At 40.3% G+C, this 26,276-nt stretch overlaps 1 protein-coding gene across 1 annotated transcript; it reads left to right on the top strand.

Moving 5' to 3' along the window:
- Positions 1-4,058: 4,058 nt before the first annotated feature.
- Positions 4,059-25,858, top strand: LOC136664486 (beta-1,4 N-acetylgalactosaminyltransferase 2-like). The gene is made up of 12 exons (XM_066641669.1): positions 4,059-4,182; positions 7,095-7,213; positions 7,368-7,430; positions 7,919-8,053; positions 9,422-9,528; positions 9,848-9,885; positions 10,971-11,148; positions 16,361-16,447; positions 17,464-17,645; positions 19,604-19,747; positions 24,872-25,100; positions 25,683-25,858. The coding sequence occupies exons 2-12, from the start codon at positions 7,113-7,115 to the stop codon at positions 25,856-25,858; spliced, it is 1,440 nt and encodes a 479-aa protein (XP_066497766.1). The 5' UTR covers positions 4,059-4,182; positions 7,095-7,112.
- Positions 25,859-26,276: the final 418 nt, after the last annotated feature.

The following is a 26,276-nucleotide window of genomic DNA, read 5'->3' as shown; positions in this document are numbered from 1 at the left end:
TTTTATTTACAACACAAGATAACAATACAGAGACAGACTAAGATAACTCAACAGAAATACTTAAACAAATAAAGACTGACACAGACTTGGACAGAGGGGCTTAGACAGATAGAGAGGGAACAGGACTGACAAACCTAGACAGATAGAGCTAAACAGAGAGAGCTTAAACAGACTAAACCTAGACAGAGATCGAAAGACAAACCTAGACAGAGAGGACTGAACAGAGACCTAAACAGAAAAAGAGCTAAAGCAGACTAAACTTGAACACAGAAATAAACAAAGTAAAGACACAGACATGAGACAAGAGAGGTACAAAGACTGACTTGGAGAGCACGAGAAACAGACAAGACAGACAGACCCGACAGCACAAAACGAGGGTGGAACGCAAACTAAAGGAATGTCCAACAAAGAAGCACAGAGACAAGGGAACTTAAATGAGCACCACAGACAAGGGACACCTGGACTGATAACGAGGGGGCAGGATTTCAAATGACACTGACAAGGAGGAGGACATGGGCGGAGACATGGACAATAGCAAACAGAGGGACAACAGACATGACAGGACAAGGGCGTGACACCTGGACTATGTTTCCCATTCTATGTGAGCTGTGCAGTTATAACTATTGTTAATCACTGTCTGGGAAAGTGACACGTTGTGAGCAGTTCAGACGAGTACCTCGTTCTCTAAAGAGATGTTCTTCCAATTGTGAACGTGAATTATGTAGGAAAGTCTAAAATATTTTAATCACTGTTGAGATGCCCATGATGTATTCACTAATACTCATAAATGAAGGGATCTAATTATGTTCAGGGACATGAAATTAGTCAGACATTACACATATTCTCATTGTCATATTACGATTTTTATTCTAAACTCGTGATAATGAAAGGAATGTGGCGTATTTCCCGTCTTTTTCCTAACATTTAGTAAAATAAGCACTGAAATTAACAAAAATATCCTTTATTTTGTAATGTATCCAAATGACATAACTGCTCCAGAAATAGTTACTCTCCATCCTTCAGCACTCACACAACATTACCATCTGCTAGTGCTATTCATTATAAGCAGTCTGTTTAAAACATGCTCCTCATTCAATGATTCAATGTGCTGTTTGGTAAAGAACAGATTAGACTTGGACTCTGAGTTTATTTATTAGTCACCTATGTCTGAGGAAATTCATATAAATATGTATTTATTTAATCACTAAGCAGCATATGCCAGGGAACATAGTTCCTTTTTCTGGGTATAAATTTAAACTGTAAACATATCCCTATAAATCACTTGATCCATCAATTAAAAATGGGAACCATCTTTAACCATCATATTTGTTTTGTTACAGCTGATATACACGAATTAGCCTATCATTACTACCACCTCCATGTTTTTAACCTCACTGTCCATTCTCTCAACTTCACTGATCATACTGGAGAACTTGCTCTGCATACTTAAGTGACATTAACTTAACACAACACTAAACTTTCTCTGTCAATACAAGGAATAGGGAACAGTTATAAAAATATATCAGAGTTTAACGGTAAACTTAAGAAATTGCATAGAAGGTATATTCTACCAGAAACATACATTGGCTTATAAAAGAACATAAAAAATGTTATTATAAACATGTTATTCTTCAATCTGAGCATTACATCTATGACTCAACAATGAGAAATGCAAATTGTGCCTTCTCATTATGTATTAATGCTTGAATAAAATACATTTTAGCACCATTTCACTCCTAAAATGTCAGGTCCTGTCATAGACAAATCTATGTATGTTGTCAAATACTCAATTATTATATCACAATATCCCGTGTGACAGGACTGATTTAATGGGGTTTGTTGATACAGGAAAAGTAGTTTTGCTTAAATTAAGCATTACTATGATTTTAATGTTAATGTAATATTGTAAAGTTTAACCAAATACATCAGAATATATTATAATATTTATAATATTCAGTCTGACTTATGACTGAAATAATCCAAATATGTTTTTATTTCCGTCAACTTAGTATATAAAATAATAATCATAATAATTATTAACAGTAATAATAATATGAATTATCATTCATTATCTGTAACCCTTATCCAGTTCAGGGTCGCGGTGGGTCCCGAGCCTACCTGGAATCATTGGGCGCAAGGCGGGAATACACCCTGGAATACACCCTGGAGGGGGCGCCAGTCCTTCACAGGGCAACACACACACACATTCACACACTTTTGAGTCGCCAATCCACCTACCCACGTGTGTTTTTGGACTGTGGGAGGAAACCGGAGCACCCGGAGGAAACCCACACAGACACAGGGAGAACACACCAACTCCTCACAGACAGTCACCTGGAGGAAACCCACGCAGACACAGGGAGAACACACCACACTCCTCACAGACAGTCACCCGGAGCGGGAATTGAACCCACAACCTCCAGGCCCCTGGAGCTGTGTGACTGCGACACTACCTGCTGCGCCACCATGCCACATATGAATTATCAATTTTAATTAATTACTTAACAAAATAACTGAATAATGATTTTACCAGCTCATTCAACTTTTCATATTTTCCCACCTTTTATTTCTCACTTTCTCTTTGAATATTGTCTTTGTCTTTCAGCTACATTACCTATTGTCAGTCATTGTTATATTTCATTTATTATCTGTAACCCTTATCCAGTGCAGGGTCTAGAGCCTACCTGGAATCACTGGGCGTAAGGCAGGAACACACCCTGGAGGGAGCGCCAGTCCTTCACATGGCAACACAAACATTCACACCTACAGACACTTTTGAGTTACCAATCCACCTACCAACGTGTGTTTTTGGACTGTGGGAGGAAACCAGAGCACCCGGAGGAAACCCACGCAGACACAGGGAGAACACACCAACTCCTCACAGACAGTCACCCGGAGGAAACCCACGCAGACACAGGGAGAACACACCACACTCCTCACAGACAGTCACCCGGAGTGGGACTTAAACCTTGACTGTGACACTACCTGCTGCACCACCATGCCACCCTTCACAAATATAAGCTTAATTGAGGTCCTGTCATACAGGTTTGTGAACAGGACCTGACAATTAGCCATTTTAACTGCCATCGTTCAGGCTGTTGACATGCTAGTGTTGTACTTTGTAATTTTCACAAGTGTTTTTAATTAATAAAATAAATATTGATCTGATTACCTAATAAATGACCCATTCCTTTACAGAAAAACTCACAGAATTCAATCATCTTGACAGTTTATGTTTTGCAGTGTGGTTGTTGAGAAAGTAATAAACCTTGACATCATTTATTCACTAGCTTCACCCCTGACCCCACTCTGTAAACTCTAAAAATATAAAGAAAGCTTTTAAAGTTTCCTGTTTTTTTGTCGTCTTGACATTCTTTTAAATGTTCTGTAAATCTGTCCAATTATATTGTCATATCATCATTGTCATTATCATGTATCCACATAATACTAACTTTAAAGGAAAAGGAAAAACCCTTAACTTTCAATGGAAGTCTTTTACATTATCGGTTACCTTTTACATTCTTATTATTCTGGAGTATTTCTGTTGGCCTCATAATGAAATTGTCACACAATATTCAGGATAACTGCTGTGTTCAAATGATGTAGTAAACTAAAAATACTCAAAAACATACATGTTTTTCTTTGGACAGCAACGATATGTAGTTTGTCTGATCACTTGTCTCCGTGGCATGTTGTTTGTCTGTCCGTCCGGGGGCTTAGAGTCCTATTGTCTATACAACAATTGGAATCTTTTTATTGTTGTCATCAGAGCATTAATTTTACTCCTTGCGATGGGAATGCTACGAGTATTTTCAGAAATATAACAAAAGTACTTTTAAGACAAATAATTTTCTCCTGCTTTAAATCATTTTCATATTTAAAGTCAGTGAATATGTTTGTTCACTCTTTTTACAGAGTTCGGGGGCAGGTGGAGAGAGAGAGAGAGAGAGAGAGAGAGAGAGAGAGAGAGAGGGAAAGCTGTAGGTGGTAAGGTAATAGTCCAGCTCCTCCCATTTAAACTCCACCTCATTTAACTGTGGCTTCCTACTTTTTAAACAGTTTTATTGGTAGTGGCAGCAATCAGTCAGGGTCGCCATTTGATGATATTATATCAGAACATATACATTAAAAACAAGACAACGTTCTCATCAGCTCATGTACAACTGACCACATTAACCCTTGGTGAGTAGCTACTTTCATGTAACTTTGAATGGAACGAGTGGGGCAAGCTAGAGTTAAACAGGCTGAAGCAGAGATTGAGAGAATATTCCATTTACTGATCCAGAAATAACCGGCTCATTAATTTCTCTGTATCTTGTGGTATCCTTGCACAAAAATAACGCAAATCTTGATTTTATGTATTTTTGTTCACTGACTAAGGCACTTCCTCATTTCACAACAACTTGTTAATGCCACATTAAAAGCATCTGCTCCTGCTGTAATAGTTGTAGATCTACAAAAAATACTTCATAATTAATGTAGTATTAATCCTCTCCTTTGTTTCAATTGACATCTCTGGTGTTGGAGCCATGATTCATGTCAGTCCACTTATAGCAACAACTCTCCAAGGTGTGATCACTCCTTTTTACCTGCATACTAACGAGCAGCTTTAATCTGATGCAGGTGTTAGTGTTTGTAATGAAAATTTGCAGGTGATTCCATAATTGGAATCCATCATTTGATGATTCCATCATTTTTTCCTGAGAATCGAGTGATTCCATAATTTATTCCCTGTGCTACTGCTTCCCTGTGTTACTGGTTACCGCAATTATTTTTCTTGATTTCTTTTAGTGTTTGTTAAAGCCAGAAAGTTGCCATTTGAAATGTCTTTAGTTTTTGTGATGTCTGTGGTCTGCTTTTTTGCTACAAAATTAAACAACTGAAGGAACATCCTCAGAGACTGGTGATTCCATCATTTTGCCAGTGGTTGTAACAGGGACCCAAAATCAGTAATATTTATCTGGCTGAATGAAATCAAATTGCATTCCCGATAGAAATGCAATCCCCATAGAAATGTTCCAAAATCTAATGTAAAGCCTTCCCAGAAGAGTAAAAATGATACTTGTAATTTTTGAAGTAATTCTGAATGAGGGTGGCATGGTGGCGCAGCAGGTAGTGTAACAATCACATAGCTCCAGGAGGTTTGATTCCTGCTCCGGGTGACTGTCTGTGAGGAGTGTGGTGTGTTCTCCCTGTTACTGCGTGGGTTTCCTCCGGGTGACTGTCTGTGAGGAGTGTGGTGTGTTCTCCCTGTTACTGCGTGGGTTTCCTCCGGGTGACTGTCTGTGAGGAGTGTGGTGTGCTCTCCCTGTGTCCGCGTGGGTTTCCTCTGGGTGACTGTCTGTGAGGAGTGTGGTGTGTTCTCCCTGTTACTGCGTGGGTTTCCTCCAGGTGACTGTCTGTGAGGAGTGTGGTGTGTTCTCCCTGTGTCCGTGTGGGTTTCCTCAGGGTGACTGTCTGTGAGGAGTTGGTGTGTTCTCCCTGTGTCTGCGTGGGTTTCCTCTGGGTGACTGTCTGTGAGGAGTGTGGTGTGTTCTCCCTGTGTCTGCGTGGGTTTCCTCAGGGTGACTGTCTGTGAGGAGTTGGTGTGTTCTCCCTGTGTCTGTGTGGGTTTCCTCCGGGTGACTGTCTGTGAGGAGTGTGGTGTGTTCTCCCTGTGTCCGTGTGGGTTTCTTCTGGGTGACTGTCTGTGAGGAGTTGGTGTGTTCTCCCTGTGTCTGTGTGGGTTTCCTCCGTGTGACTGTCTGTGAGGAGTTGGTGTGTTCTCCCTGTGTCTGCATGGGTTTCCTCCGGGTGACTGTCTGTGAGGAGTGTGGTGTGTTCTCCCTGTTACTGCGTGGGTTTCCTCAGGGTGACTGTCTGTGAGGAGTGTGGTGTGCTCTCCCTGTGTCCGCGTGGGTTTCCTCTGGGTGACTGTCTGTGAGGAGTGTGGTGTGTTCTCCCTGTTACTGCGTGGGTTTCCTCCAGGTGACTGTCTGTGAGGAGTGTGGTGTGTTCTCCCTGTGTCCGTGTGGGTTTCCTCAGGGTGACTGTCTGTGAGGAGTTAGTGTGTTCTCCCTGTGTCTGCGTGGGTTTCCTCTGGGTGACTGTCTGTGAGGAGTGTGGTGTGTTCTCCCTGTGTCTGCGTGGGTTTCCTCCGGGTGACTGTCTGTGAGGAGTGTGTTGTGTTCTCCCTGTGTCTGCGTGGGTTTCCTCCGGGTGACTGTCTGTGAGGAGTGTGGTGTTTTCTCCCTGTGTCTGCGTGGGTTTTCTCAGGGTGACTGTCTGTGAGGAGTGTGGTGTGTTCTCCCTGTTACTGCGTGGGTTTCCTCCAGGTGACTGTCTGTGAGGAGTGTGGTGTGTTCTCCCTGTGTCCGTGTGGGTTTCCTCAGGGTGACTGTCTGTGAGGAGTTGGTGTGTTCTCCCTGTGTCTGCGTGGGTTTCCTCTGGGTGACTGTCTGTGAGGAGTGTGGTGTGTTCTCCCTGTGTCTGCGTGGGTTTCCTCAGGGTGACTGTCTGTGAGGAGTTGGTGTGTTCTCCCTGTGTCTGTGTGGGTTTCCTCCGGGTGACTGTCTGTGAGGAGTGTGGTGTGTTCTCCCTGTGTCCGTGTGGGTTTCTTCTGGGTGACTGTCTGTGAGGAGTGTGGTGTGTTCTCCCTGTGTCTGCGTGGGTTTCTTCCGGGTGCTTCTTCTACCGCAGTCCAAAAACACACGTTAGTAGGTGGATTGGCGACTCTGGAGTGCCCGTAGGTGTGAGTGTGTGAATGAATGTGTGAATGTGTGACCTTTTGTCGTCTAGTGCTGTACTACGACTAACACTAATACTGACTACCTACTAAGCTCTGTTTATCTACAAAAACTGCTGTGTGGTTTAGAGTTTTAAAATTAACATCATGTAGCCTAATAAAGCTAGCTATGAAAGATTGTTTTTGTAAACAGCAAGGAGACATTAAGTATAACGGACAATTCAAATGCAATGCTGTCGTTGGTACTTTATTGTTTTCTGATTTGCAGAAGAACATCTACTGTAAAAAGTAACTGTTACAAGAATCCATACCCAATCTTACTCTTGAAAATCAGACTCTGTGTGAAATTCGTGTTTTTTGACCACTGTAGGCCATCATCTGTCACAAAATGCATCGCTTGCAGTATCCCATGTTTATTCTGATGGTCATTGCCATCAGCTTGATGACTGTCCTCCTGATATCTATTGGACAAAAATCATCTTGCTCAAGGTACTGGCATGTTTAATACTCAGTCTTCACGGTATGGAAATGTGTTATTTGAGGAATTAAGCCTTTAAATTATTTTTTTAAATATTGTATGTTAGCTCATATAAATATTTGGTGAAATATATCTGTTTTTATGTTTGTTTTTTCATCTTCACAGCATACCTGACTTTAAATGGAGCAGAAACATTGATTCTTCAGACATTTCTTTCTCAAACCGAAGGTAAAGTAAGGTTTCTGGACTTTTGTGAACCTGATCTGAATAAAGAGGTTAAATGTGTTTTTACTGTGGCAAGTTCAATACCATATTCATCATAGAGATCACAATTAGCCACTCTCTTTCCTGATGGTCCCACCTCTTTCCCATCATTCAGCACAGTAGCCAACACAGCATTTTCTAGCTAACATAACTCAGCATGTTCTAGCTAACATAACTGATTTGGGCAGTTAGTGTTCTTTGAGCTGCAATGACTTTGGTGTGGCCGCAGTTTGAAAATGTGGTGGCTAGTTTCACACATCTCGGATTAAATTTGTAAGCCTTCACCTTGGTAATTTTGTGTTATGTGGAGACCAAACAAGAAAATCCAGGGGAAACTTGGGAAATCAAAAACAATAAAACACATTACATCTGACATCACATGCATAGTGCACAGTGTAATTGCTTGTTGGGGAAAGTTGGTTGTTTTGACTGTGTTTTTTATCTGTTCTCAGTGGGAGGCTGCTTCTCAGTGTTAGCCGCTCGTCTTGCTCTTGTGAAGGAGTTCAACTTAGCTCTCAAGTGGAGAAGGAAAGTCTCAAATCTGTGGAGACACGCCGGGCAAATGAGTACAGAACACATCAGACCAGGTTTTCTTTTAAAGGCTTTCTGCTATTCAAATTATATTATTCAAAAATAATTTGAGGCAGTTGAGCCTGAGGCTGACATTGGAACACACGTGTCTCCCTTAAGGAATCCCTAACCCTTCATGTTGGCTGAGGAGTTATGGCAACCATATTCCGCCATCCCCATCTCTCTTCCTCTGACCATTAGTGTAGAAAAATATTCCTCACCTGCCTTAAGAAATATGCACATAACAAAATTACCTGCCAGTATAGTGCTAACATTTCACTTGAGAAGTTAACTACACATGAAAGGCCAGGTTGGTGTACTAACACACAAAAGATGTGGCAAATTAGGAGATCAGATTGCAAACTGTAGACGCTTATCCAGTTCAGGGTCGTGGTGGGTCACAACTACAGTGTAATACCTGTAATTCCTGTTCTCGAAGTCCTCCTATTCTCCTGCAGATACTCTCCGGTTCTCCGATGGGAAGCCCGCAAGAGCTAAACCTTTGGCCCGCCGCCAAAACAGCCATATAGCATCGGGTTGTGTCCTTGATTGTTTGCACATGAAATTCCAAATTTTTCACCACTACTGTTAGAATACCAGTGCCCTTCAGATGTGAAACTGCTGAGACAAAATGCAGTAGGGTTTACAGTGTAGATTGCTGGTCTCACACTCAGCCACGCCCATTTCACCAGGCTAAAGCTGTTTCTCAATATGTATTCTTGTGTGTTCTTAGGTTCTCATGTACTTGGGAAATGTCAGCAATCACAGCTCAAGTCCTGTTCTGTTTAAAAGTCCACATCTAGACAAGTACAATTACAATACACATTACAATACACAATACACCTATTATCGAGGATGCACTGGGACTAGACTTATTTAGACTTCAGAGAGAGTCACATCTCAGAAGGCATTTCACAACCTCAGCATGGTGGGTTTTCCTGCCGCGGTGAGAGACAGTGACTCATTAAGTACGTTGGTGTTCCAATTACAGAAAACAAACTCACCAAGTTTGTACATCCAAGTACAGCAGTTCAAAATCAAATATTGAGAAACAGTCAGAGTGAAATGCAAAAACCCAGTGTGACCGGGGCTTAACGCTACTCGTACCAAAAATAAAAAAGCAAACCAATCAATGAGCACCATTCAAAACTCATCAAAACATCAAAAACTGTAAAACTGTAGTTAGTTAGGCCTACCTCTTTGCATAGACTTAATCATAATCATGATCACCGTAATAATAATATGATTTTCGATGTTGGTTGGATGTGGCCTTTCAGGAAACGTATTGGGGACCCCTGCTCTAGATGGTATTACATTTTCAGGATCAATGTTTTGGTCTAATATCTCCTGTCACATATTAAATTTTTATCAAACATCTTTATTAGGATGACCACGGACTTGAACAAGATTGTTCTGGCTCAACCCAACTCCCCCCTCCAGTATCCTATTCATGGATTCAAAGTCATTCCCCTGAGGAAAAGTCTGATCCCAGGTATGATGGACCTGCTGTAATCTGCTTTGTTTTATCATGTTATGTAGTAAATGTTAAAGGAGATCAGACATTTGTCTCATAAAGTAGTAACTAAAGTAGAATCAAATTGCAAAGTAGTCTATGAATGAACCAGTTTATTCTCCATAGAGCGGGTCCCTCGAAGGGGGATTAGGTTAAGCACAGAATCTCTGATACTGGCCACTTTGTGTTTGTTTTAAAATGTGAAGAAGATACACTGGAGAAAATGAGTGATAACGTTAAGCATTAAGTTTGGTCATCTTTGTAATGTCAGACTTCATGTTGAGTAATGTTTTTGTAGGTTTATCTGTACATGCACGCGAGAAAGAGGCGTATAAGGTATGATTGTAAAACACTATTTCTTGGGACAGCGAGCATGTGGGAGGCTATCCTCTGTTTACTTGAACCTTATAGTGAAGGACTGTCACTTTTTGCCACTGTTCTTTCCCACTAATTCCTTGACATTTTTGTTTTAATTACGTATTTAAAACTCTTTTTCTATTTACTATTTGTCAGCCTTTCATGTGGAAATGTAAAGTTGCTTGCATCTGCTGTCGTCATATCTTTGTCTGTATGCTGACCTTTCAAATCCAAAAATTCAACATTAAGGCAAATTAATCTTTGTCTTTACGTTGACTTTGAAATATTTATAATACTGTACCCAGCCCAATGATCAAGACAGTCATTGGAGCCACACTCATATGAAGAACTTCAGAAATCAAGTCTTTACCAGCAATTACCAGCTTTACCAGCACTGCCAGCTTTACTGTGTCTTTTATAATATATATATATATATAGTGCCTTCATGTACTTGGCATATGCTTGTGTTTCCTGCATCCTCTTACAGTTCAGTTTTGATGGTGAATATGTTTAACATTACATGAGCATGTGAAGATGGTGTGAAACTGATGTATAGATTTATGAGAGAAAACCACAAGCTCACACAGACAAGTGTGGTTTTTGTTTCCTTTGAAAACCACTCCATGTGGTTCATTTTCTAAAAAAAATATACTTCCTGAAACTCTACATGCTTGTTTTTTTCCCCTTGTAATCTTGTGAATTTTTTTAATGTTAATTAATTGATTAAAAAATGTATCAAATACATTCATCCAATATACATTAAATCAATAAAACACAGGGAATTGACACAGATAATACATTACATTATTTATTTTAAAGATAAATGTAATTAAGTGAATATAAAATCAGGGAAATAGTAAACGCAAATCTGAAAGACACAGAAAACACACATAAAATTATTAAAAAAATGAAATGATTTAAATAAATTCAGATAAAACCAAAATCACTTGCAAGTTTGTACAAAGTGTGTCACACCTCTTTGCTTCCATGTTATTTAACCCATGGTGCTGCTTTGCTCACTCATAAACCCACCCTTACCTGTTTTCTCCCCACTGTGTTACTAGGTGTCTTTGAGTGTACATAAAGGTGTGTTATCAGCGGAAAATGTAGAAGGAGTGCAAGTGGAGGGACAGGACAAGAGTACACTCACCATCTCCACCACAAGCCTAGAGCATCTCAACCACATGTTGAGCAGAGTGATGTATACCAGCACTGTGTACCACATCAAGACTCTCGACATGGGTAAGGCTCAGCATTAACCTACATACGGTATATCAGTCAAAGATGTGTACAATTTAAACTTTTTTTAAACTTGAAATCACAGCGAATCAGCCTCTTTCCTTGGTCACAACTAATTTCCTCAACAATAAAATGATTTTTAAGTTGAGTTAATTCCCTAAACCTCATTTAAAATCCAATACGTTATGGTTTTCTATTTAAAACCATTACGTTTTAATTTTCTGTTGTACCGTTTGAATTACACTGTTACCTATAGTTACCTATACAGGAACAGGACAAGTATGGTTACAAATATGAGGAACACACCCAACTCCTCACAGACAAAACCCTGATGAAGGGCTTGAATCCACAACCCCACGCACCCTGGAACTCTGTGACAGTGACGCTACCTGTTGCACCACCATCCAAATGCAGTAACAATCCAAGCTTTGTAATGCACTAAAGGAGAACCATAAAAACATAAATGGCTTTGCTGTTATAACTGCATCAGATAAGCATCTTAGAAATGAGCGAAGGCAAAGAATTTAATTATATCTGTAGCCTGTTGACGATCGTCTGCAAATAGAAATGTGCCAAAAACAAACATTAAGGTCTGTATTAACAGGAATGCAATATGGTGTTTTAAGTGTGTAAAGGATGTATAAAAGATCATAAAGGATATAAAAGATGGCTTTGTCTAAAGCAGTTTTGAAAGTACAATTACATTAAGATGTTTTTCATTATCCAAAGAGGTTAACATCAAAATGTTTTATTTATATCGCAGATAATACCTGCGATTTTAAACCTGTGATTTACAAAACTATTTATGAAATCCCGAGAAGGAATACTCATTATTTGCCAGCTCTCTGGTCTCTTTGCACTTCCTGTTCAGTTTACTTTTCTTTTGGGGACTATAAATCTATAATCCTCATTACAATCAGCAGACGGTCCATGCCTGTCATCTCCAATCCTGAAGCAGGTGAGAACACAAACCAATGGTAAAACCTTTAACTAGAGGTGACCTGAAATAGTCGAGTACATTTTGCACCCTTGGTTTTTGATTGCTGCCTCTAAAGGTTTCCTCAGAGGTAACAGTCATGTGCTGTTCAACTTTGCATTCCACTTTGCATTAGCCTCTGCCTCAGAGGAAGCAGAACATTCAGTAGCTCCTTCGGAAGCAGCAGTCATAAATGTGCAGGAATGTACTTCTTCAGAGCCAGCTGAGCATTAATAGCCAAGCTCCAGTGTTTGTATACAACAGTGGGTCGGTAGATGGGAAAGAAAGGCTCAGTCAGAACTGGCTCATCCTTTTCCTTTGTGCACTGCTGGTGAGCCATAGCAAAGAAATGGCAACTGGAGGCGATTGGACAGTGGTAAGACTTCTGAACTTTGAAAATCATGAAAAGTAATGGGGATGTTGCTCTATTCCTGCTCCAGTGTTTAATTAAAGTGGAACTAACTCCGACCACTAACTTTTCATCTAAGTAAAGGCATAGCAAAAGTGCTACAAAATGGAACCACTCCAGTTACCCATGAGTTTCTATGGTAATTCAAACAGAGAATATAAACTTACCAACAAATAAACTTATCACTCAAACAAACTATTCCACATACAAAATGTGGAGCTTCTGAATAAAAGTAAACAGGGGAAGGGGAGTTTGTTTTGCTGTGAGAACAGCAGTTCTCTGGAATTGTCCAAGTTACCTTAATGTAATATTTCAGCCTCTGGCATCTGTAATCACAATAATAAATTATCAATACACTTTGATTAAAGATTGCACAAAAATAAAGATTTTGTATTTTATGATAAGAATATGGTATATGGTATATTCTATATGACGATATGGTGCAATCAACTGCTTAATATGACATGACACGAATCAACAAGATTAATTTCCATTTTGATTTCAGCTTGACTCTAAAAGCCTTTGATATACACTTGAGAATTTGTAATTTCTGTGGCAATTTCACAAGAGGGGGTGACAACTCCTTATGATGACTCAACTAAACAATTAAAGAAATCTAAGAAATGAAAATACCTGGCAACTTCTGATGTTTTTCTGGGTAACAGCTAGTGGCTCAGTGTGATACACACCCACCACTCCTGTGGCTCATTAGACATCTCAATGGCTGTGTAAATAGAGACAGGAATAGATGTGCAACCAACTTCCAGTGGTGGACAGTAACAAAGTAAATGTAATTCATTAGCTACTGTCCTTAGCTAGGTAAGTAGTTTTTGGTGTATCTGTATTTTACTCAAGTATTTCCATTTGGGCGACTTTTTACTTTAAGTCCACTACATTTCAAAGTCAAAAATCTTAATTTTTACTCCACTATATTAGGTAAATCTGTCGTTCCTTTTGTTTTGTGTGTGAATAAAACCGAAACATGTCTGAACAAATCTCACTAAAACAAGTGAAAATGTTTCTCCGTCTAAAACCGATAATACCAAAGGCAGACTTTTTTTTTTTTATAAAAAGTTGTGTGAATTTGAGACGGTTAGTAATCACTTTCAATTCTTAGAACTGTTATGAATTAACAAAATGATTGATACCATATAATATTTGACTGCATTTGGATCAACAGTAACTGCTATTCATTCAGAAGATAAACAAGTCCAAAAGACAACAACGAGTATCAGGCAAGAAGTCAGAAAAACTAAAGCCGCAGGTGTTTCAGAATTGCAGAAATAGCCCAAACTATACTCTGCAACTATGCAGACAAAACAGAGAGCTTACATTAAAGCTTAAAAAGCAAAAAACTGTGATGCTTCTCTGACCTGAAATAGAGAGAATTGAGCCTCTGTCACTGCTACTCTATGTTCAGCATTGCAGAAAATGCACTATTTAACTTGTTGAAAAGGATAGGAAACCTCCATTTCCCTCCCCCTGTGGAACAGTACATAGCTATTAAATTATACATATTTAAATAATAAATTAAATTTTTAAAGAATAAATTACACCTCAGGGTGGATGGCACGGTGGCGCAGCAGGTAGTGTCGCAGTCACACAGCTACAGGGGCCTGGAGGTTGTGGGTTCGATTCCTGCTCCGGGTGACTGTCTGTGAGGAGTTGGTGTGTTCTCCCCGTGTCCGCGTGGGTTTCCTCCGGGTGCTCCGGTTTCCTCCCACAGTCCAAATACACACGTTGGTAGGTGGATTGGTGACTCCAAAGTGTCCGTAGGTGTGAGTGAATGTGTGTGTGTCTGTGTCTGTGTTGCCATGTGAAGGACAGGCGCCCCCTCCAGGGTGTATTCCCGCCTTGCGCCCAATGATTCCAGGTAGGCTCTGGACCCACCGTGACCCTGAACTGGATAAGCGGTTACAGATAATGAATGAATGAATGAATGAAAATGACACCTCAGGGTGGGCGGCACGGTGCCACAGCAGGTAGTGTCGCAGTCACACAGGATCCTGGGGTTTTGGGTTCAAGTCCCACTCCAGGAGACTGTCTGTGAGGAATTTGGTGTGTTTGAGTGGGTTTCTTCCTACTGCTCCTGTTTCCCCCCACTGTCCAAAAACACACGTTGGTAGGTGGATTGGCTACTCAAAACTGTTCATAGGTGCAAGTGTGTGAGTGAATGTGTGAGTATGTGTGTCGCCCTTGCACCATGTGATTCTGGGTAGGCTCCGGATCCACCGTGACCCTGAACTGGACAAGTGGTTACAAACAATGAATGAATGAATGAATGAACACTTCAGGTTTTTTTTTAATTATTTATTTATGAATTTGCACATTACATGAACCACAAGCCCTTCCTAGATCGGGGCCTTGTTGTGGTGGAAGGGCTTGTGTGGTCTCATGACCTTCCAGGGCTGTGTTATCGGGAGCTGTCCCAGTAGGGTCTCCCATGGGGAAGAGATCTGGAGTGAAGATCCAGACAAACACTATCCAAGAAGCATCACTATAACTTTTTAAACTAAGTGTACCCTGCCTGGTAGAGGGTTACTGGGACCTACCCCTGGAGCCAGGCCTGGGGTTAGGGTCTGACGGTGAGCACCTGGTGGCCGGGCAGCCCACATGACCTGGCCAGGCAGCCCAAATAGGCAACATGGGAGGATCATGTGGGCTCACCACCCGCAAGATCCAGAGTAGGGGTGCGGTGCAATGCCCATTGGGTACAGAGTCCACTCTTCTCCACTCTACACATGCTTTGGGGATTTGGAGAAGGCGTATGATCATGTTCCCCAAGAGATTTTGTGAGTATGGGGTGTCAGGGTCGCTCCAGCATGCCGTATGATCCTTGTGCTCTCAGAATTTGAGTTGTGTTCGCATCCTCAGCAGTAAGTCAAGCTTGTTCAGTGTGGGCATTAAACTCAGTCAGGGCTGTGCCTTGTCTCCACTCCTGTTCCTGATGTTCATGGACAGGGTAGCGAGGCGTAGCCTGGGACAGGAAGGCTTCCGTCAAGGGGCTCGGGAGGTGGCATCTCTGCTGCTTGCAGACGATGTTGATCTTCTGGCTTCTTCGCAGCCGAGTGTGAGGCCATGGTTATCTCCCAGAAACAGATGACATACTGCCTTCAGGTAGGGGGTGAGAATCTACCCCAAGTGAAGGAGTTCAAGTATCTCAGTTTCTTGTTCACGAGTGATGAGAAGAGGGATCGTGAGGTTGACCATAACTTAGGTGCAGCGTCTGCAGTAATGAAAAGTAATAAAGGCCACTGTACCAGACCGTTATGGTGAAGAGAGAGCTGAGCCATAAAACAAAGCTCTCAATTTACCAGTCAGTCTACGTACCCACTTTCACCTGTGGTCATGAGCTCTGGGTAATGACCGAAAGAACAAGATTGTGGATACAAGCAGCCAAAATTAGCTTTCTCCGACGGGTTGTGGGGCGTACTCTCCATGATCGGGTGAGGAGCTCAGTGATATGGGAGTAGCTCGGAGTAGAGTCGCTACTCCTTCACATTGAGAGGAGTCAGTTGAGTTGGTTCGGGCATCTGGTAAGGATGCCTCCTGGACGCCTCCCATTGGAGGTTTACCAGACACATCCAACTGGAAGGAGGCCCCCGGGGTAGACCCAGGACACGCTGGAGGGATTATATCTGCCAGCTGGCCTAGGAACACCTGGGAATCCCCAGGAGGAGCTGGTGGAATTTGAGGGGGACAGAGATGTCGGGGTTTCTTTGCTTGCCATGTTGCCACCACGACCCTGAAATGGATAAGCGGAAAACATAATGATGATGATGATGATGATGAATCTCTTTCTGTTTACTAACTAATCACTTCCTGTTCAGCTTTCTTCTCCTTTGAGGAATATGAGGCTATATTCCCCATTACAATCAGCAGACCCTCTGTGCCTGTCCTCTTCGATCCTGGAGAAGGTGAGAAAACAAAACAACGTTAGTACCTTTAACCAGGGGTGGACCTTGTAAAGTTGACTATAAGAAGAGACAATCTAAGGAGCCTGAATTGAATTCGAATCTCACACTCAATTCATTGTGTTTTTTTCTGTATACACTGACACATCAGTGTCACAGGAAGCTGCAGAATGTTACAAATTCTGTTGCCTTGTACACATATTTTAATAAAGTACATTTTGCATACAAAAGATTGACATGCAATAATGATCTATTTCCTCACATGTAGCGGGTATTCAACTTTGTCTTAGGATCCACCTCAGATGAAGCAGAGCATTATTATATAACATCCTGTAGCTCCTTCAGAGGCAGCAATCATAACATAAATGTGCAGGAATGTATTTTTTCAGAAGCAGCCAAGCATTATAATATTTTGCAACAGGTTACATTATCCTCCATTCAAGCAAATCAAAATACTGATGGAGCTTTACTAGCTACAAGTTTACGGCACATCAACCAAACACTAACACAAGACTAGACTAGAGAACCAGAGCAATCTACAGCAGCAGTGTGTATTATCAATTTATTCTTGATATTTATTGTCACTACCTTAAAATTGGTGACTCTTTAAAGTATGTACATATAAAGTGAGTGCAGTATTTTTTATATATGTATTATAAAAATGTATCAATATTTATTCTTTATTAATCCAGTGTTAAAGCTCAAAACAGGCTTAAGAAAAGGTTTTGAATTTTAACGTTCTTGCTGACTTGCTAGATTTGCTTTTCCAATTTAATACTATATTAATGATCATTTTTACCATTAAAAGCCCAAGTACCAGCTTACTAAATATTTTAATTGAATACCTATAAATATCAAAAAAAAAAAAAAAAAAAACAACAGTCAAAACTGCAATATAATGTTTTCTACCACAGGCTTGTTTTTGGTCCTATTTTACAACTTTATTTATACTGACAAGTGGATGATTTTTTAATCTAATAATGAAAAACTTCATACTTTCCTTTTATTTTCCCTTTCAGACATCAACTCCCTGGTGACCATAACCACTAAGACATTTCTCAGATATGAAGAGTTAAATGTTCTCATCAGCAGCATCCGGCGCTTTTATCCAGACATCAAGATCATTGTTGCTGATGACAATCTGAAGCCTGAAAATGTGTCAGGAACCAACATAGAACATTACATCATGCCTCCTGCTCAGGTACACACATCTGCCCTTTGTTAGAGTTATTAGAATTATTAATTATTAAAGACCAGGTGATGTAAATAACAAATTATTACAACAGCATCCCACAGTGGGTGGGATATATTTGGGAGCAGGGGAACAGTCTTAAAGTTAATGTGTTGGAAGAGAAATCAGATATGCTCAGAAAATGTTTAAATTATTACAGTAATTTTGTAGCAGTGAAGTACATTCGACTGTCTTCCAAAGTTATAGTGCATGAAAAGCACAATATTGTTATTCCTTTATCTTATCATTCTTCCCAAGGTTCTGCAATTATTACAGTCCAAACTGCTTAATATGCATGCTTCCTTCAAACTGTGTTTGGAAGGTCTTTGCAGTGAGAGGTGTGTTATGTATTTTTGAAGTCTATCCGATTAGTCATCTTTGATTAATTTACACAGGATTTCATTAAACTGTGTCTGTAAACTTTGTTCCATTTCTGATCTAAACCCACCAAAATTCATAGGTTCAGACCTGGCTTCACCACAACCCATCCTGGTTGCCCCCCCATCTTCATGATCTTTAACCCCATTTATCTGTTCTTCATTTATTTTAGATTGGATGATGTCTTTCAGCTGATAACTCTCAGCTGAACCTGTCTAAACCAAACTTTTCAGTGATATGTTTCCTCACTCCTCACTCTTTTCCCCATTACCCTAATACTAATAATATTCTCCCTTTCTCTCACTCTCACTAACACATTCATTATCTGTAACCGGTTATCAGGGTCACGGTGGGTCCAGAGCCAACCTGGAATCATTGGGCGCAAGGCGGGAATACACCCTGGAGGGGGCGCCAGTCCTTCACAGGGCAACACAGACACACACACATTCACATCTACGGACACTTTTGAGTCGCCAATCCACCTACCAACGTGTGTTTTTGGACCGTGGGAGGAAACCGGAGCACCCGGAGGAAACCCACGCAGACACAACACACCAACTCCTCACAGACGTTCACCCGGAGCAGGAATCAAACCCACAACCTCCAGGTCCCTGGAGCTGTGTGACTGCGACACTACCTGCTGCGCCACCGTGCCGCCCCAAGGCAAACAAAACAAACAGAAAACAAACATGAGCAGGGAGGCAAGAAAACAAACTAGAACTCAGTAGAATATAACTAGGACAGGAACATAACAACTGTGAACTGGTGGTATTGTGTAAGACAACAGACAAAGAAACACATCTACACACACAAGAACCGACAAGGGAGCACTGAAACAAAGGGACTATATATACAGAGAGCATTGACAAGGAACACCTGGGACTGATAACAAGAGGGCAGGACTACAAAGGAGACACTGACGAGAGGGCGGATCTGAGGCAGGACTAGGGCGGAGACAGGAAGAATAAACAGAGCCATGTGCTAAATGAGCACATGGTGAGGAAAACATTCATTTTCCAGTTCAGGGTCGCGATGGGTCCGTAGCCCACACGGAATCATTGTGTGCAAGGCAGTAATACACTCTGGAGAGGGCGCCAGTCCTTCACATGGGAGCGCACACACACACACACACACACATTCACTCACTCACTCACTCACACATACGGACAATTTTAAGTCGCCAACCCACCAACCAATGTGTGTTTTTAGACAGTGGGAGGACACCGGAGCACCTGGAGGAAACCCACGCGAACACAGGGAAAACACACCAACCTCCTCACAGACAGTCACCCGGGGCGACACTACCTGCTGTGCCACACTTTTAGCTTTTTTCAAACTGTTTAAAATGTCCTTCCTAAACTGCAAATCTAGTTAACAGAATATAAATGTATAAAAATTAAATGCCATTTTACATATAGAAAGTAAATCATCAGTGTGATCACACAACCACAGAGTTAAAATGTACACATTATTATAAATATTTATCTTATCATTTGACCCTTTAAATGCCTTTTGCTGAGGAGTAAATCTAAATCGATATCATTTCTCAGGGCTGGTTTGCCGGCAGAAACCTGGCCATCTCACAGGTCACCAGCAAGTACTTCCTATGGGTGGACGATGACTATGCATTCCACGAAAAGACCAGCATTGAGAGCTTTGTGAAAGTTTTGGAGGCCGTTCCAGAACTGGATGTGGTGAGTCATGAGAAAAATGCTTAGATGTACATTGTGAGAATGTCTGAAGTAATAGTCATTGTACATACCTCATTACTGGAATTGTTGCAACATTCCATAATATGTATTTTAAGAACTTGTGATTTGTCCTTTCTCTCAAACCTTTTTTTTTTTTTAATTACAAGAGTATTAGTGTCAAAATATGAATAAAAAAGTATATATTCAATTATACTCATTTGAAATATTTCACCATAAGCAGGTACACATTTAATACCTGAAGGTTTCAAGGTTGAGTATGAAAATGGAGACCCCAAAACCATAATCTTTGGGTCATGGCTCACTGCTTTGGCTCAACAAAGCATTTCTCAGAGCAAGAATGCTAAGATGTGGCACATAAAGCTGTGAATAAATTCAGGGATTGTGAAGAAATCTGTCCATGCAGGGCAAGGCCAGATCCCATTTCCGCAACCTCTGTTATCTACCTGATCCTCTTGCAAACTTCAGTCCCCATGAGTCCACTTTTGGCCGGAATACTGATTAGAGACACCTGTGCCGGACTATTTAAACAGTATTTTCAAAACACTGACAGAGAATTTTCTCTAGTGCCTTTTGGAAACTTAGTCCTTTACTGAGCTAAACTGGCATTTCTGTGTCGTATTTTTGAAACCTGTTGTTTTTATTAAAATTATCACTTGGTTTATTGTCATTTCTGCACACGTCTATCTTGTCTGGTTTCTGCTAACAGCAGCACGGCATGAGAAGCCATCATGCTACTGTTGGAAAAAATGGGACATCTCTCAAAAATTGATGAAAAATGGAAAACCTTTATTACAGCAAGCAGTTGCAAGATACAAAGATGTACCATCGATTCAGCGGAGCTAGACTGAACCTTGAGTACTAGAAAAACACAGCTTATATAGCTTTACAATACCGCCTTCCCCTAAGCTCCTACTGAAGGATGTAATGTAAGTTCTAACTCAGTGGAAATTGAGTTCTGTCACCTTCATATTTAGACTAGTTCTCTTTGTCTGTGGTGGTTGTTGATTACATTTACATTTACATTTACATTTATGCATTTGGCAGACGCTTTTATCCAAAGCGACTTACAAAAAGAGGCTCTAACATTCAAACTACAGCACAATTTATACAAAATACCTTACATTAAGTGCAATATGCAGGAAGTAATAAGTGCATTAAAGAAAGACTTTCAGTGTAAAAGATACTCTCGGAAGAGCTGGGTTTTCAAGGATTTCTTGAATGCAGAGATTACACATAGAATCTCAGTCAACAACCATCACATTCAGTGCAACTGACAAAATGAAGTGTTTGAGGAAGTTGGAATGTGAACACTAACCACACACACACCACAACATTATACATTAGACACCAACCTTAGCTTTGCCAGCTTGATCAGTTCACGAAAGGTTGTAAATTGCTAATGTAAAATGAAAGTATATAAAAGAAATCTAAAAAAATAATAGAAATCCTAAAATCTCTCCCTTTTTGAAAGCACTTCTTGTTTTCATTTGAGTTCATTTAATTTAAGACAGTAGGAGAGAGGAATGCTTTAAGTGTTGCATCTTCCGTCGTCATCTATATTTCAGTTGGTTTCAGGTTGCTGAGTAGAGTAAGGTCTTATCAGCTGGCATCTCTTTATCCGCCATGGCTTCGGAAAATCCTCCAACACTCACTCGACATTTCCTGAAATGCATGAACAAAGCAACAGCGGTATCCTGTTTTGATGGCATCTGTTATTAAAATAACTGTGGACTTACACATATTAAATAGTGCTACTACTGTCCCTAGCTAACCATGAGAGTTCTAGACTCTAAGAGAAGCGAGGAAGCGTTAACCGCTTTGTGGGGGAATAGGGAGTCTTCACTTTGAGTTTGATCACCACGGATTTCCCAAATGCATCATTTTTATTTTATGTGTTTAATATCTTCAATAGCCAATCATTGCACTGACCTCCAACACCATTTAAAATTGGCTCACAATACTGTCTCATGGCATAAGTGCTACAGCTATCACAGAGTCCTGTGATTCCTATGCAGAACCGTGCACAGATTTACAGTCTGCTCTTCCTAGAGCAGCCTGTAATTCACAGTTGTCTATGTTCAGTTTCTCTATTGCTGCTTGCAATTCACCTAGAGCAGCCCGTAATTCGCTGTTCTCTGTGTTCAATGTCTTCTTCGCTTTTTGCAATTCCCTGAGCTTTTTATGCACCTTGGAGTTTGGGAACATCTTTGAAGATTCATGCCTCAAAGTAGATTTGCAATTTCTAGCAATATATCCCTCTTTATCATATTAAAAGCACACCTTGGTCACATTTGGATTATAGAGTGGTAGTCTCTCCTGAGTCATTCTAGCTACCAGCCATTCATTAATCCGGAAAACATTTTTTCGAGCTGTATTCTGATTGGAAGCTTTATGATTAATAGCTGCTATGGGAGTGGATTTCCTGGTATCAGCATTGCTATTGTGAAAATGAATCATTTTAGTAATGATTTCATCATATGTAGACGTATGTGTTACATGCGTTGCTAGGGCAGCACGGGTAAAACTGTCGCTCTGGCCAATCAGAGCGGACTTAAATCTCTGATCCTGTGTCCTAGTGTCACTAATACCACTATAGGTTACAAAAGCATCCATGAGTCTCTCTGAGAAAGCAGAAGAGTAGAAGGAAGACACATAACCAAGACAACACAAGCATCTGCATCTGTTAACCCATGAATGTCAGCGTGCTGTTCCAGTTTGTCTAGGAAGTCTAAGGCATCATTTTTTAATGGGATTAAATTTTTCCACATTCTTGATTAATGATTCCAATTCAGTAGGATTTAGAGCACGGACAATTGGAGTTCTGATGTCACCACCACCTCCTTCACCAGGGTGTACCGCTGTGTAAGAATGCAGTGGTGCCATAGGAAACCTCACTGTATGATCTGAGTAGTCATGATTGCTGTGATGTGGAGGAGACGCTTCCTCCAGTCCTGGATTTTTTTCATGTATACTTTGAAAATTCATTTGCTTTGAAATCTGATCAAGAGGTGTTCTAGAATACATTTTTCCCCAGTTATCTAGCCTTAATGTAGAAGATGTATTTTTTTTCATAAACTGGAATGCTGCTCTAGCTTGCTGTAAATCACCTGATAACTTTTCAACTGATGATAGAAGTCTGTGATTGTCAGCCTTACATACTGAAATTTCTTGTTTCAGCCGAACTATTTCTTCCTTCAGAATTGTTTCACGCGCTTGGTAATTTTTTATAGACATTACACTTTCACTAATTTGAGTATGAAGCACTTTGTTCTCTGTATCAAGTGCATCTCTCTCTGCCTTGACTTCTCTGAACCTTTTTCTGGTTAGTTTGAATGACGCCAAAAAAGGGCATGAAGGGCATTAGCAATATTCTTCTTATTATTCCTAGGTGCTTTAGAATCATTTTCAAATCGGGACATAGCCCACTCATAGGGCTTGTCCACAATATTCTCAATCCCATTAAATAGTTCCTTTGAACTGTGTTTAGCAATGTATGCAAACACTAGTTCCTCCATTGTAAGGCTTTACTCAGTGTAATAGTCCAAAAACAAACCTGTTTTAATAACAGAATCAGATAAAAACAGCCCAACAAGTTTCAGTTACTTTAGAAACTTTAGAAATGTATCACCCAAGTTTCAGTTACTTTAGAAACTTTAGAAATGTATCACCCAAGTTTCAGTTACTTTAGAAACTTTAGAAATGTATCATCCAAGAAAACCTTTATTACAGCAAGCAGTTGCAAGATACAAAGATGCACCATGGATTCAGCGGAGCTAGATTGAACCTTGAGTACTAGAAAAACACAGCTTATATAGCTTTACAATACCGCCTTCTCCTAAGCTCCTCCTGAAGGATGTAATGTCAGTTGTGTCTGAATACAGTCCATGTGTAAATACCACTCACGTTCTAATGGAAATTGAGTTCTGTCACCTTCATGTTTAGACCAGTTCCCTTTGTCTGTGATGGTTGTTGATTACTCGGTAATAAACGTCCTTCCCACAGTGAGAGCTGTTGTGGTTCTTCCTGCTTTGCCTGTTCATATGCTAAATATGCCAAATGGTCAACCTATCTCTAGGAAGACACACCGGTTTATTAACATTTGTTATGATATTAATATTGTTGATTGCAGCAAGGTAAGCCAGTCACATTTGGGTCCATGCTGTAATTTCTTACACCACTGATAAGTATAGTGACATTGGAGTACTTCAGAAACAAGTTGTCATTTGATAGTCTGCTACTTAATCAAGAAATGCAACGTGAGTTCTTAATAACAAACATGAAAAGGACCATCCAGACTATTATCAGCAAAAGGTGCCAAACCCCACATCGGTTGGTCAGTAAAACACTGTATACCGCGGTATTTAACAGTGTAGACAGTATCTGAAAATGAGGGCGGTATTTATGACGTGTGTGTGGTGTGACAAATTTCAGTTGTCTTTAAAAGTCGGCTAAAACGTTCTTGTGCATTTAAGAAAGCCACAGGGAGGGGGTGCTGTGGGAGCTTACTGACTGCTAATGTCTGAAAACGGGGGGGAACAATAGCGCAATGCAGTTGTACGCTAAGTTTAGCACTGAGGTTGGGTTAAAAGAGAGAGGAAGAAAGCTGTAAACAGACAAAATACTCAAAAATTCTTCACTCGACTTTGTGCCCACAGGTATATGGCTATATCATCTAAATATGTGTGTTCTGAGCCTCAGTTTGCTGAAAAATCTGCTGTGGTGTGCCAGCTGTGCTTCTAAACAGTGTAGAACCGTCTTATTTTGCTTATTTTCGAACATTTCTTTTTCATTCAGCACCAGCTGCTGAAATTTGCTGAATTTTTTTTATCGTCAGTACGTGTTTAGCTAAATTCGCTCGACTATGTGCTCACAGATATAAGGCCTGACAGAGCACCCCCTCCCCATGGTAATACAGTATACCACGATAATATTTTATGATGGTACAAAAAATGTGGATACCGCCCATCCCTAGTTATTAGTTAAAAGTTATGATCAAGAGAAAGAACAAACCAAAGCAAATTTATGTTCTTTTGGTTTTTACAAAATGTTGCAAATTGTCTGGATCAATTGTTTGATTGCTTGCCATTAAATTCTTTGCTTTCTCAGGTTGGTGGAGATGTTGATGGAAATCAGTTCTTCTTCAGCCTGATGTATGAAGAGGGGGATGAGGAGGAGGGGGGCTGTATGAGTCGGATCCATGGTAAAGTTCATGGTCCTGTGCCTGGCTTTAGTGGTTGTTTCTTTGTGGACGGAGTGGTCAATTTCTTCCTGGCTCGGACAGATGCTGTGAGGAGGGTTGGTTTTGACCCTTTCCTGAAAAGAGCAGCTCACACAGGTAAGAATGTCCTTTATTTTCTGTAATGCAGTCATACAAATTCTGTTAACCAATAAATAGCTTTAATAGCATAGTCCACGTTACATGTCAGAAAGACACTTCTTTTAAAGAGTTAATACAGTTATTTGCACCCACTCTGGTCACATGTTCAATTGTATAAACTCTATAGAAAACTTTGAAATAAAATGGGTCTCCGTGCCCATAGCCAATCATGAGCTAGAGGCTTCTAAAGCTCTCACCCAGCACTAGGAGCAGTGGAATTTGGTTTTGATCCAGAATTAAGCATACAACATAAGTGCCCACTAATAAATGATGTTTTGGCTAAATATCATTAAAAGCTCACAAGTTCCAACAGATTGTAAAGCCTTCCCAGAAGTCTATGTTATTTTACAGCAGAAAAAGTGTATACACTTCCATTTGATTTTGAACGTAATGTTGGATGAGCATATGTCCACAAACCTTTGGCCATGTCATGTACAAAAGAGAGCCTGCTTGGTTCAGACAATATAGCAGAGGAAACAAATAAAATGTTCAAATCTCTCTTAATCTCTGAATCACTACCCCCTTTTCTTACTTATTCAGAGTTCTTCATTGATGGACTTGGAGCTTTGATGGTTGCAACTTGCAAAGGACTTACTGTTGGCCATCAGGAAAGACGCAGGGTTGCGGACTACCAGACGTACAGATACATGAACGATGGAAGGGGAAAACTAGCCCATCATTTCTTTAAGAACCACCTCAAATGCATCAAGTACTGAAACACTTTGTAGGAGCTTCCTGGAGCTTCTCACAACACACAGGGACCATTAATTTTCATCTTTGACCTTTTAACATACAGAATACCCTTAACTAAACTAGCTAAATATTATAATTTAATTTAATTTAAATTTAATTTATACATAAATATATAATATTAAAGATAAGATGTTAATAAATATTCAGTGCCACCAGTTCCTTGTGAGCGTTGCATGATATGCCATCATATACATCTTCATATGTTAATGGTTCTGTATAATTATTACCCACCGCGCTACACCTGTAAAATCAATCACTTACTGCACTTCCTCAACCAACCTGTGCCCTTCTTATCCACAACCTTTTACTTGCTGTCAGGATCGCGGAGGCAGACGCACACGATAATAACATAGTCATTTATTTAAACAAAATATAACTAAA

The sequence above is a fragment of the Hoplias malabaricus genome, chromosome 13 (genome assembly GCF_029633855.1).
Source record: "Hoplias malabaricus isolate fHopMal1 chromosome 13, fHopMal1.hap1, whole genome shotgun sequence".
NCBI lineage: Eukaryota > Metazoa > Chordata > Actinopteri > Characiformes > Erythrinidae > Hoplias > Hoplias malabaricus.
This window is presented reverse-complemented; position numbering and strand designations above follow the sequence as displayed.